This window comes from Archocentrus centrarchus, chromosome 4, assembly GCF_007364275.1.
Source record: "Archocentrus centrarchus isolate MPI-CPG fArcCen1 chromosome 4, fArcCen1, whole genome shotgun sequence".
Taxonomy (NCBI): Eukaryota; Metazoa; Chordata; class Actinopteri; order Cichliformes; family Cichlidae; genus Archocentrus; species Archocentrus centrarchus.
In genome coordinates, this window is record NC_044349.1 from 8,654,592 (window position 1) to 8,668,580 (window position 13,989).

At 37.8% G+C, this 13,989-nt stretch overlaps 1 protein-coding gene across 3 annotated transcripts in view; it reads right to left on the bottom strand.

Moving 5' to 3' along the window:
* Positions 1-1,884: 1,884 nt before the first annotated feature.
* The window catches only part of LOC115779536 (discs large homolog 1-like protein), an 87,279-nt gene continuing 75,174 nt past the window's right edge, over positions 1,885-13,989 (bottom strand). For all 3 annotated transcript variants that reach the window (XM_030728249.1, XM_030728250.1, XM_030728251.1), the window contains 9 exons: positions 12,616-12,679; positions 10,402-10,417; positions 8,976-9,017; positions 8,488-8,538; positions 7,563-7,664; positions 6,919-7,091; positions 6,729-6,838; positions 5,915-6,006; positions 1,885-5,110 (listed from right to left, as the gene is read on the bottom strand). In XM_030728249.1, coding sequence (XP_030584109.1) covers positions 5,004-5,110; positions 5,915-6,006; positions 6,729-6,838; positions 6,919-7,091; positions 7,563-7,664; positions 8,488-8,538; positions 8,976-9,017; positions 10,402-10,417; positions 12,616-12,679 — 757 coding nt within the window. In that variant the 3' untranslated portion in view covers positions 1,885-5,003. The remainder of the gene's footprint in view (positions 5,111-5,914; positions 6,007-6,728; positions 6,839-6,918; positions 7,092-7,562; positions 7,665-8,487; positions 8,539-8,975; positions 9,018-10,401; positions 10,418-12,615; positions 12,680-13,989) is intronic.

Consider the following 13,989-nt stretch of genomic DNA (forward strand, 5'->3'; position numbering starts at 1 on the left):
AACACATAGATAAGAAGTGTTTTCACCTGCTCGCTGCTAATTTTTGTGTAACATTAGTTTTTGTTCAGTTGCAGACCGGTTTTACCACAAGCTAACTAAATGCTCTTGTGGACTTGAAAATTGTAAAAATTAAAAGTAAAAGTTACGAGTTTCAATCTCAATTAAGATATACAGACAAATCCACAAAAAAATAATCTTCCTACAGAAAAATAATCCCTGTGATGGATTTACAACTATATAACACTGCTGCAGTGCCAAGCATCTGCCATGTGGATATGACACATTACTGTGGTCATATAAAAAAAAATCTGCAGCCTGTTGCCAAAACACAGGATGGTGACTTTATCATAAAATGTCTAATTGCTCTGATTGTTCACATTCTGTTCAGGTTCAGATTGCAACAATGACTATTTCCAGGCACGGGACAGGAGATGGGGACTATAAAACTTTATCAGGGGGGGGGGAATATCCGGCTGTGGTGGGACAGTCACGGGGTTAAGCTTGTTCATTTTTTACGCTGTGACAGAATGAGGATGACATGGAGGCGACAGTCACACCGAGGTGCCACGATTTCGGTCAGCTTCTTCCATCAGCAGACACAAGTATCTGACTTTGTGTAAAATATGAAACCTTTAACATGCATTTTACAATATTGATACTGAAGAGTCTTTTTTACATAAAAATGCTAAACTGCCTCCATGTGACTGTACTGTGCTGAGCTACATACTGTAGGCAATATACATTACCTAAACATAGCGACATCATATGTTTTTTTGCACAGAAGGTCCTAGGTTATTTATTTTTCTCATACCCAGAGTCTGACTACCTGCCAACACTGATATGTGAATAATTTATATCTAGTTACTCATACAGCAAGTTTATTGCAGGATATTGACCCCTTATTACTAGATTATGGCTAGCTGAACTCAAGGACCAGATGAACTGAAGAACTGTGAACATGTGAGCCTTGGATCTGGTGGCAAAATGTATCTGTGGAGCTCATTACAGACATCAGAGTGCTTTGGCTGAATAAAAATCAAATTAAATTAAAACAAACCAAAACAACTTAAAGCAACTAAAAAGATTTTTGACAAGTGGCATGCTAGGAGTTTTTGCCTCTTTCCTCAATACAGTTTTTCACTCATTTTTATCCTCTGTAAGGCTCTGCTTACCTTGTCCTTTAGTTAATACCTGAAATGTGTAATTTGACACTAATTACACAAAAAAAAAAAAAAATAAAGAAAACATTCAATTCTTTAATATCAGATTATAATTATGTATTAGCTGGCGTGCTTTGCATTCAATATTCAGCAGGTAAACTGAACATGCATAAAGTTTTGTCTTCAAGAAGGCACAAAAATATAATTAATAACATTTGAGGTAATAAATACATGGTAAATGTGCTTTATTATGAACTTCCTATATTTAATGCAAAATTGGTTATAGTTATTCCTTCCAGGGATCCTCTTGTATGTATCTAAAGATGACTACTCACACTATTATTATCATTATAATAATAGCGTGAGTCATTATCATTATATTATTATCATTATATAATAAAAACAAAAAAACTTTACCTCTGCCACCACTCAAATTAACATTTACACCTACTCAAGATCAAGACCGGTTTAATGCTGTTGATGTGCTTTTTTAATTGTGTCCTTTTGTGCTTTGGTGCTGTGCTGTACGACCAGTTGAGTGATTCACATCAATATGGGGCCTCATCTCAGTTGAGTATCGCTGCTTAGAGACATCCAGAGAGAGCACTACAGACCCGTAGTAGAGGTGAGAGTCAGGGAACTTATATTAAGATTGACAGTTTTAAGAGAATATTCACATTCACACACATTCCACATTGCAAAAAAAATTAATAATCATCTCTGGTTAAAGGTCAAGGGATTTCAGTAAATCTCAATAAAGACTTTTATTTATTTATTTGTTTTTTTTTTGTACCAAAATAGGCAGTTAGAGCAGGGATAAATATTATATGTTAGATATAGTTCCATCTCTGTAATAGATTCTTTGCATCGGTGCTTTACTCTAACATACAGTGGCATGGTCCCCTGGCTAAAACACACAGCCGGAGTCATACAGAGAGTCCTGTTCTGTCAACCCACAAACGCACTACTGACTGACTTCAATCAGTGAGGATTACAAATGGGAGGAAATTTAGCTTATCTGGACATTCAGTGAGGAAACATTAAAGCTTTTTAAAACACATGCAGTCAAAACTAGCCATTATTTGGATTTAAAAGCTACTCGGTTGACAGAACAGAGTCTTTCTGTACATCTCCGGTCTCCAGTCAGCTTGGAGGAGTCGCCGCGGGGTTGGAGGGTAAAGATGGGGGAGCGGGTGGCTGACAAGGTCCATACAGGGGCTGTGTCTCCAAAAGCATCTTCAATGTTACCTTTGAAAACACGAGATTATTGTCGTGTTTTCCGGTAAGTCTCGTTCATGACCTCAGCACTCATGATGTTGCTCCCAAGAGAAACTCAAACCATTACACCAACACTTACGGAGCAAAGGGTTCTCAAAAATGCCTACAATCTGCTCTGAATGATAAAATATCTGTGAGGCTAATCCAAAGTGTAAATAACACATTACAGGTGCAATGTGGATTCCAAAAAAATCCACATCACTGTTCAGGCCACTGAATAGAGTGCATTAAATGGCCCTAAAATGACCATAAAGCAGCTGCAGTGCTGAAAAACAGAGTTACACTCTACAACACTGTTAAGATTTTACTTGTGTTTTCATTATAGTCTTCAGTACAAGTAGAGTTTAGCGAAATGTTGTTAAGCTAAGCCTCGGCGACAAGCAGCAAAGCCAAGAAAAGACCACTACAGTTCACAGATGTACTAAGCGAGCGTCACGTGACCGACAGAGTTGGCATTGATAGGTTACATGTACTGTTAATGTGGTCAGAGACTACACGGAGTAGCTTTAAGTCTGCCGTCCATGACTGAGAAGCTGGTTCAGCCTCGGGCCAAACATTTCATCTTTCTATGCATAAAGTAGACATCTGTGAAATAATAAAAACAAGCTCCAAGATATAACCCTTAGCTGATTAATTATGGATGGAGTGCTGAGGTCACACATGTGCAAGTGTTAAGAGTTTTTTTTATGCGCAATGGGACTGAAGGCTCAAGCCTATAAATCCAGTAGGAGAAAAGTGGATTGCAGTGGATTAGTTAATCCAAACAGTAAGTTTCTCCAGACTTGACGTCCTTAAATATCCAACAACAGCATGGCATATTACATAACTGAAAAAAACCTTTACCAAAAACTGTTCCAATCAACATCTTTTCAAAGCAGCATAACAATTGCTGAAAGAAAAGTGAGTGTGTCGTGTCATCATGTCCGAAGACCAGAAACACTGGGACGGTAAAGATGCTTTTAAGAAACCAGCCCTCATTAGTGCAACTACAGTAAGAAGGAAAGCTGTAACAATGATGATTATGATTGTGATGATAGTGATGATGACGCAGAAGATACACTGTTTAATGCTGGAGTGCGTAATTAATGTCACACTGTGGAGTGGAGGAGACATGAAGGCATGAGACAAGGAAAAGGAAGTGGAGGTGGAAGGAAAGGCAGCGAAGCCCTTGTGGGATGAAGGCTTCAATGAAACAGACTCAAGTTTCTTAAAGAGAGAATCTGGGCCTCTATTTATCAAACTGTTGAGTACAACTGTCGAACTTAAGTGAAAAGAAAAAAGCTGAAATTCTGTTATTTTATTTCTACTCGCAAACTGGAGCTGTTTATAATTTTATTCTCACTTAAAAAGCTCTTAAATGTTAGTGTTTAGGAGTGTTAACACAAGCTATACAAATTTGTAAAAAGTAACGAACAACGGTGCAGATTTCTCCAATCTCATGTACATTCGGTATAATGACAAATAAAGGCATTCTATTCTAGATGAGGTCTAAAATCCTTGACGCTGTTTGGTGATTCTTGCCCTTATTTGGTCACGTGATTGATCATGTAATGACCTTCTGAGCTGCTCTTTCATGTTGTCTCTTTGGCTGTAAATCGGAGTGAGCTGCCTGATAAATCTGACCCATGAGACCTGTGAGTTATTTTTAAAAAGTTTCTCAAAAATGTGATAAATGCAGGCCCAGAGCTCCAAATGTACTCCCATCACCTTTATGAGGCAATTTGTTTTTGACCTTTCAAAAGCAAACTGGTGACAGAGTGCTCTGCATTTTAATTCAATCCTATTTAGTTATCAGATCGAGAATTGCTGCTTGTTACAGTAACTATTATCAAGTCATACATTGCTTACAGATTAAATGATTATTATCTTTTTGCTACATCTCTAAACAGTAGTTGTTTTGGCCACTGATGCCAAAATTCTGGGGAATATTAGAAAGCAAATAATGATTTTCACCTCATATCTAAAGTCTGTAGATATTCAAAAGAGGAAAGGGAAGGAAAGAGAGGATTGAGATATGAGAAAAAAAGACAAGAAAGAGAAACTTTAAACATGTGGTGTGATGAGTGATCACAAATGAGGAGAGACGAACAGACAGATAGGAAAGAAGATCAAGATTTTGTCCCAAAAACATGCTCTTAAAGCTACAGCGTGCAAAAATCTGCCTCTTGGTGACAATATAATCATTACAAACCCATACATGAATGCATTACCCTTCGTTAATATGAAAACAACAACGACAACAACAATAAGAAGAACAATAATGAAATCAAATCAGATAATGGTACATGTCGCCTTGATTTGAACCACCTCCTTAAACATTAAGGAACTGAGCTGTAGGAAGATCCACCAATAGGCTGCTGGACAGACTTCAGGAAGTAGCAGTCCCAGATAGTCCCAGCCTCGTCCCACTTTATGTGCTTGTGTAAATGTGCACGCATGTAGTGATGTGTATGCGTAAGAAAAAGAGGGAGAGGAAGCAGGCTGATAATAGAAAATTAGACAAGTAGGAAGTGTACAGAGAGGCTGATGTGTGTGTGTGTGAGTATGTTGTATGTGTGTGTTTATTCAGAGTCGCTCCTTGGTGGGAACCCAGATGTAAGGACCTGACTGCTCCTCGATGATCTGCTTCACCTGCGAATACACTTCCTCTAGGGTTGAGCCCTGGACAATAGCTGCAGGAGAGCGAGAGAAAGAAATGAATGACTACAAGATGTGTTCAAATCAAGGAATGCACCTAGAGACCACTTGGAGAACACACACATCCATCCATTAAACACTTTAATGAATGGATGGAAGAGTTTTTGCAAATCCTGGATGTGTAAATAAATCACAGCTTGCTAACAACTTTCTCAACTTAAAAGGTGACAATATGTGGTTCACAGCTTGCTGCTGCTGCATGTTTGATGCTTTCTCCAAGCTGCCTTTCCCACAGTCTCCTCAAATACAAAAATAAACTTTATCACATTTTCACTTATACCTCAAAGCATACTAATATACAAAAAAAAAGTTTTAGGAGACCTGGAAACTTTTTCCCCCTATTTTCAAGGTTATACAGGTCATCTGTACAGTTTACTTTTCAAAGTTTATAAAAGGTGAAGAGTTTATTCAGAATATCCTGATAGTATTAGTGCAAAGATATTCCTGGAACGATTTAAACATAGCAGAAACTCTGGAGGCAGTCCAGAGGTGCACAAGGAGATGACCTTGAAGGGGGGATGAGCCAAATTTAAAGGCACGAGTTTTGCTTTTTATGGGTACAGGTGTGAAACTTTTTGATTGCACCAATCACTTTACAATTCATCCCAACTTTTGCAGCCATACTTTTTTTTGTTGCTATTGAACAGTGGTAGAATTAAAAAATGTGACTGCTATTCATGTTCCCAAATTGCACAAAACACTAAGGGGCTCAGTTGCATTTGAAAAGCAGCACCGCCTTTTGTATGACCAACACACAGGTGTGCTTGCAGGAGACTAACCAGTGAAGTACTCTGCGAACTCCTGCTCCAGTTTGACAGCTCTGTCATAGGCCTTCCTTGCCTGCTCCTCAGTGAGACGCTTATTCATCTCTCTGCAGAAAGAGATTACTATTATTTTTAGTAGGAACAGAGATTTTCAATAAAAGCAGTGTTCAAATGATTCAGTGACTTTTAGAACGCTTTTAGAACGCTGGCACTGACGTAAGTGATGAGTACATAAGAGTACAGCACTATACAAAATCAAGCTAGGCTTCAGACTTCAAATGTATTTAAACCAGTAAAGGTTAGCTCTCATTTACAATAATATGTGCAACATTGTCACTGTAGAGGCAACTTGATTCATTATATGTTGTATAAAAATTAAGTCTACGGAATAACAGATTTTTTTTGTCTAATAAATGCAGTTAGTACATTTTATGATGAAAAAAAGAAAAAAGTTTCTTCATGAGAGGTGTTTTGACATATGACATAAAAGCAGAAATGTTCATAATTAATATTTGTCATGTATAACCTATGAATGGTATTCTGGAAAACTTTGGAGCCACTTACTGGTCATTTAGCTGGTAGTTTAAATTGCTTAACCATAATAAGGGAGCTTACCCTTTAACTTTTGGTCCTCATCAGTATCAGATGAGAGGTTTTCTTATGCTTATATAACCTTTAGTTTTTGTCAACTGAACCTGAAACTTTCTGGTTGTGATATCAACAACCTCTCTTACATGTAAACCTTAAAGTCTGTGATTGATGTGATCAGATAAAAGGCGTCTTTGAACAGTTATGTTATGGAAGTGATGTTAACATTTATGTCACTTACAAAATGCTGTCGACACTGAGGGGTCTAATGAGGATAGCGATGGGATGGAGACCTGCCATCTGGAGACGCTTTATCGCGTTCCCTGATACATCCAGTATGCAGTGTTTGCCCTGTAGGAGACACGCAGTCAGACAGTCTATCTTTTTCCCATTGATCTCTATGTTTTTTCCATTGATCGTGTCCATTTCACCTTGTCCGCGACCTCTTTGACAGACTGTATGCTGGTTCCATAGAGATGGTTGTTATACTGTCCAGCCTCAATGAACTTGTGTTCCTGGATCTCTTGCTCCATGAGCTCTCTGGAGGACATGAAGTGGTAATCTCTGCCATCCACCTCGTAGTCTCTCCGAGGCCGCGTTGTGTCTAAAGGTCAGAAATTATACAGACTCAGGTAAAAAAACAAAATGCCTTAAGTGTATAGAGTCCTGTTCATGAGCATCTTAGCCTGAAACATCAAGACTAAACTGAAAAAACACAACTGGAGATATGATGACAAGTAGACTGAATTCCTAATTTCCTGTAGGACCCAGAATCAATTTGAAATCTGCCAGCAGGGCAGGAAATCCCTTCAGACACTTTGGGAATAATATAAAATGATAAAAGTCCTATAAAAATGTCTGAGAGTTTTTTTCTAACCTAAACAAAATTAGACAAACACTGAGATCATGAAAATTCTATTTAAAGTGTATAAAAAACAATTTTTTCCTAGCTATGTCGGCATCATAAGCATGACTTTATAGTTTTCATATTATACCTGAAGGTCATAAGGTTTGCAAAGCTCCAGTAACAGTAACAGATTTTTACTGGGATTTATAATGAACTAAGGACACTCACGAGGGACACAGGAGCCAAATTTTTCAGGGAACTCGGAGATGAGGTCATCATTAACCCGATCTTTCATTGGTCCAAGTACGATGACGGGCCGTGTGTAATTAACTGAGAATCGACAAACAGAACCACACAGACAGGCACATAAAGACAAAGTTACGACACGTAAAATCCAATCACCTAGACTATCTTTGAATGATTCACAGTCAAAAAATGTATAATGGCCCTTTACTGTGTAATCTGTCTGAAATCAGCCATTTTTACCTTCTGTCACCGATATTGTGTAGGAAAATATTGGAAACCATGAAACCATGCACTGAGACCACCCTAAAACCTATACTTTTGGCTGGTACTGTATTTTATATATATATATATATATATATATATATATATATATATATATATATATATATATATATATATATATATATATATTTTTTTTTTTTTTTTTTTTTTTTTTAAAGTTTGTAATGACTGCCCCACTGCTGTTTCAGTGTCACTGAAACAAACTGCAAACTATTTGACTGTTTTTTCCTAAAGTAATACATTTTTACAAATTCAATTAATGACTCCCCCCGAGGCATGTTTAAAGATGTTAAAAAAATAATCTGCTTTAATAATACATTGGCTAAGACATGTTGATTCGTAAAGCTCCATCCATGCCTCCGCTTACTGAAGTGGTTTTAAGTTTTACAGGTTTCCACAACGGACCAGGATTCGCTTCCTGTTTGCAGGTAAACAATAAAGAACACAATTTGCCCATCAAACTGACAAATTCTTCCCACGGAGAAGTAACAAAGACCAAAACACTGTTTTGAATGGAAAAGCACTTTAAGTTTCTGTAGATAATATAAGGTATTGTGTCTTTTCCAAATCTTAACACACCTGAAAAACTATTATCAACTGAGGAAGAAGAGAGTTAGGCACTGACCTTCATGCTGCATGACAGGTTGGTAGGTGAGAAGGATCTCCTCCTGACCAGCTGTTTAAACAAACACAAATGAAGAACACATTAAGAGGACCGAGAACTGGCAACATTTCGCACTCTTACCCTTTTCTACTTTTGGAAAAGACTTCTTCAACAGCTCTGGAAAAGCAGGCTGCAGAAGCAGAGAAAGGTAACTCATACACAAACACCCGCATGCACGTAAAACCAAAATAAACCACAGCACACCAATGCACATGTGCATGTATACATGACACACCCACAAGCACACACAGAGAAAACCCCACAGCAGCTCAGTCCAGCAGCTCCATCAAGTAGCTGTTGGACTGAGAGCCGAGGTTTGAAAGAATACAGAGTGAAGAAGAAGAGTGAGAAAGAGAAAAAAAAAAGACAGCGAGAGACAGAGACAGAAAGAAAGAGAGAGAGACAGAGAGAGAGAGAAAGAGAGGGGACACAGGAGGGTCTAGACTTACAGGAACTACTCTCACTATCGCTGGTGCCAGAGGTTACCAGCTCTGGAAGGACAAGACAGGTCAGAGTCAGCACACACATACAACACACACACATATATAAACACAAACACACATACAAGCTTGCATTCACTGACACAGTTTCACTTTTCAAAACATAATTCCATTCATTCATTTTTTTATATACATGTACATTAGGCACTGTAATATCCCAATCACAAGCTACATGGAGGGGCAACAGCACCTAACATAACAGTTTACAACAGTGTCCACTTCTTTTAAGATTTAATACTTAATACACAAGTATTAAATCTTGTGTATTAAGTATTAAATTCCTCAAAAAAACAAACCTTATTCTTATATAATAAAGGACTATTTTTAAGGTTCATGCCAACAATACATTTCCACTTTCCCAGATTAAATTAGGCCTTTGTAAGGCCACTCTTGGATGCTGGCAGAATCTCAGTATGACTTCATTTCTTTCTTTACTTACTTTGCAAATTAAGCACAGGCTAGTACACTGTTCCAGTACATCTGTGCCTTTCCTTTGGAAAGTTGTGTAAATGCATGTAGTTTTTTAACATTATATGCTTTGATTTTACTGTACTTTGTGTTTTAATCAGAAGCACGGAAGTAACAAAGGATGACCTAACGATAACTCTAAGTATTTCTGAGTCACCAAGTCATTTAGAGTTTGGTGTTATTTCACAGCTAAGTCATGCTGAAGCTGAAAAAGTTTGAGCAATTTAACGGCAATTAAGTTTGATAAAAAATTCAAGAGGTTACCATGCATATTTTAGGCAGACTAATGTTGTCTTGCACTTCTTCTATGGGAGCCCGTCTATGCTTATTTATAGGCCGCACATAAGTAAAATATCAATGCTGCAGCTTTTGGAAATAACAGTAAACTTTCTTAACATAACCTTCCTTTTAAGAACAATCAAATGTGAGGAATGGTCCACATTTCAGATGTCAATATGAATATTCTAATGAGTTTTGCTTACTGTAAATATTCATATTGGACATTTAAAGGCTCCTTCTTGATGTATTCTTATTATAAATCCACAGACCTTATCTGTGCAAATTTTAAGATTTTTTTTTTTTTAAACTCTGGAGTGTATATTTTAAGGAAGACTATGAGTTTTACCCCCCAACATGAGCTGACCGTTGTTTTAAGGATGACCAGAACTGAACAATAACTTTACTGGAGTACTGAAGAGATTTTCACTTGCTGGTCTGGTTGCTCCAGACTTTGCATGTTAGCTGTGTAATGAACTGCTTGAACAGAACTCTCCATTTCACTGCATCCTATTCCTTCTTCTCTGACCATAACTGTCAATGTTACCACAGTTTAGTGCCAGTCAGGTTTGAGGGGAGGTGGAGTTATATGTGCTGACCAGCAGGTGCCGCTGAGGGAGAGAGTACCTACCTTTATCATCCTGATCCTACAAAAACAGAGACACAGAGACAGAGAAAGAATTAAATATCATATTGAAAATGATTCTAAGAGTATCCTGACTATTATTATAGCCTATGTGAAAGCTTGTGCGCTCTCTACTGCTAACACAGTTTGAATGAGAAAGACTAATTGCAGTCTTAGTGCATCAGGGCATACACCGTGTGTGTCTGTCTGTGTGTGTGTGTGTGTGTGTGTTGTAATTTTTAATTATCATCTCTTCACCACGCAGAGCTGCTGGTCGCAGTGTTGCTGATTCAAACAGTGTGAAGAAAACAGAGGGAAAGTGAGAGAGTGAGCTGACAACGCAGTGATATCAATAGCCTGTGTTAAACCTGTGTGTCAGCGCTCATCATCATGCTGTGCGAAGTGTGAATAAAGTCACGTTGTTGCCTCTCACCCATGAACTCAGACTGGAACTTTCTACGTCCCAAATATTGACATTAAAAACTGCAAATCTCTCTGTAATTCTACTTTTTAATTAAGAGTTAACACTGCCGGTCTTTATCTAGTAACAGCTGGTATGGCTGTCAGTAACAAAGGAAATGTAGCCAAGTCAGTCCCTGAAATTTTTTTTGACTCATTGTTATACTGACTGAACTACAAATGCAAATTAAAGGTTTCATTGAGAATGGTTTCTTATATTCCAGGACTAATTTAAAAACAAAATTTTATTAAGGTAATGCCAGATTTTTTGTCATTAACCGTAGTTCTCTCTGGAAAGTTTTCTGTATCGCAGCCTTTAGTCTAACAACGGACTCATTTTGAAATAAAAATTTCTAAAATCATCAAAATACTCTTTCTCCTCTATTAATTGCAATCAGTTTCATCTATTGTTGAAGGGAACCTGTCATGCTTCCACTTATTGTCTGTTAAACCTAGAAATTTTGGATGCTCATATTAAACATGACCAATGACCCAGCTGACATTAGCCTCAAGCAGCTTTGGTTACAGCCCTGGCTGTGCCTGAGCTGAAGAGGCGGAGCTTAGAAGAATGGCAGAAGCCAGACAAGGGGCAGCCAATCAAAAGACAGGTGGATGTTTAGAGAGGAGGAGGGATGGTTAAAAAAAAAGGCAGACCTGATGAATTATGGCACTGGATAATGGGCCAATGTAAGACAAATACTTAGCTTTGGATTTTGAAAATCTACTTTAATTGAGTCCCAGAATAAAAATATTCAGCTGGAAATGAGCAACAGAAGCTTTTTAACATTCAGGAACAACAATACCTCATTTAGTATTAGGATAAAAACGTGGTTTTAGTTTAAAATGACAAGTTTAACATTGCTTTGTGGATCTTGTCATACTGTAATAACGTCATGCTGCTTCTTTCTCTACTACCAATGGAAAAACATCATGATAGTTATGCCCACTAGATGGTGCTGTCTCTTCAATGTAAAAACAAACGTCTGATGACACAGGATGAAATAACAGAAGCTGTTGTGCTGCTCTATTTAAACTGCCTCTAATTAAAAAACAAAGTTGCTTTTAGATGTGTACTGCAACTTTGTTGTTGCACAGCGCCAGTTACCTTATAATAGCATAATAAAGTTGCTCTTCATACTCCAAATGTTGGTGAAGCCTTTACAGAGCACTCTCTTCTCTATGCATAAAATATTCAGCATAAGTGGGGTCTACTTGTCCTGAGATTTCGTCTTCTCAGTGATCAGCTTCAATTATTCATTTTAAACAAACATCATTTTTGAGGCCTAATTTGTTTGACTCATCAGTTGACAACCTAATTTACAAACTGCCAGAAAACTGCAGAAACAAACCAACTAAACTGTTTTGTTTCATCTGAGCAACAGGTCTTAATCCACCAATATTCAAAGCGAGAAACAAAAACTAAAGCGCTCAGCTTTACTCGCTATTTCTTTTGACTACGAAGAACACCCTGGATTAAAGTGAACACTGCAAAGCCGGTCAGTGTGTTTCTCATCAGCAGGTGATTTAGTGTTTCCATGAATCAAAGAAAGGCACACAGGCATCATGAGAGAGAACACTTCTGTTCATCCTGATTTTTGTGTTGCTTTCATGAGAATAAAGTCCGCTGCTGCTGTAATAAAGTACTTATATTGACGAGTACTTTTAGCTTACTAGGATACTACACTGTAACATGAGTTACGATTCTTTCCTTTATGAGAACTGCTTTTAATTATAGGATTTATGACGAACGCTGATACTCACCGATCTGTCCTGAGACCTGGTCACTCTGACTATCTTTAACCTCGACCTCTCCTTCTTTTCTGCCCTGTGAATTAAACAAAAGATGGGAGGAAACATTAGGCAGTACGCAGAGAGAGGACGCCAAGACAGGTGCTGAAAAAAATATTAACACAATTTAATCGCAATTAGCACCCTAAAACCGTAAAACTAATTTAACCTCACACTCGGTGAGTCAAGTTGTTTTAGATCTAAAAGAAAGATGCAAATGAAGAGAGAAAATTACAAAATATCGCTTCATCTGAAAAGCAGCTCACTTTATTGGAATTTTGTGATTGCATATCTTTATGCATCAGTATGAGATTATGGGGTTTTTAAATAGCGCTGAGAGTAAGCAGAGGGAATTTTGTGCACCTATCCAGATTTCATAGAAGTGGACAGTAAAGAGCAGATCACATGTTTATGTGCATTAATCTAAACAGTCTGTGATCACCTTAAAACAAATGCTAAGGAATGAAAGACAGAGACAGCATCAGAATACCTGAGCACACTTGAGTCTAAAAGGCATTTCCTCTCTACGAAGGCTGCACTTGCTCCTGCTGTGGGGACGTTTTTGTCTCCCGAGTTTAAATTTAGCGTTGTCAGTTCCTGTGCAGGACCATTTCCTGCTGGCAATCACATCCAACGCTAGAATTTCAAATAAGCTGAATTTCTGGGACCTGTTTCTCAGCCTTCCTTTTTAATTTAAAAAAGCCAGATGTGTCTTTGTATAAAGTCTTATGTAATGCAGCTTTTAGCCTCCTGATGTCTGTAAACAGCTGGGCAACTGTCACTGACAAACCAGCAACAATGTGGTGAGCAATTTAAAAAAAACATTACAATGACAACTGAAGAAGCACCCGAGGTTATTCTTTACTCTGAATACTTATAATGCCTCGAAAGGCTCCGTAAGAAGACAATAACCAAGCAATGGCTTTATAAGAGCACGCTTACACTCTATAGCTGCAAAAAAGGTCCTCAGATCAGAGCGTGAGGAAAAAAGGAGGGAGAGCAGAAAGAAGAGAAGGAAGATTATGGAGAAGACGGGGAGAAGACGTAGATGAGAGAAAGGGAGACAAGGAGGGGAAAAGAAGAGAGAAGGAGAGCTACAGGAGAGATGAGTGAGGATCAGGCAGGAAATACATTTATATCAGAGGCTTAACCGTAACACAAGCTTATATTAAAAGACTGATTAAACTTCAGTAATTACCTTTCATCATAGCACTAATACTAATAGTATCCAGCATATAATTTCTAATATCCTGCATTCAAATAACTGGTAATATCTAAACCTCTGGTAGACATATTCTAACGTCTTTTATCATTTTACTACTTCTACAACCATAGTTGTGTAATATA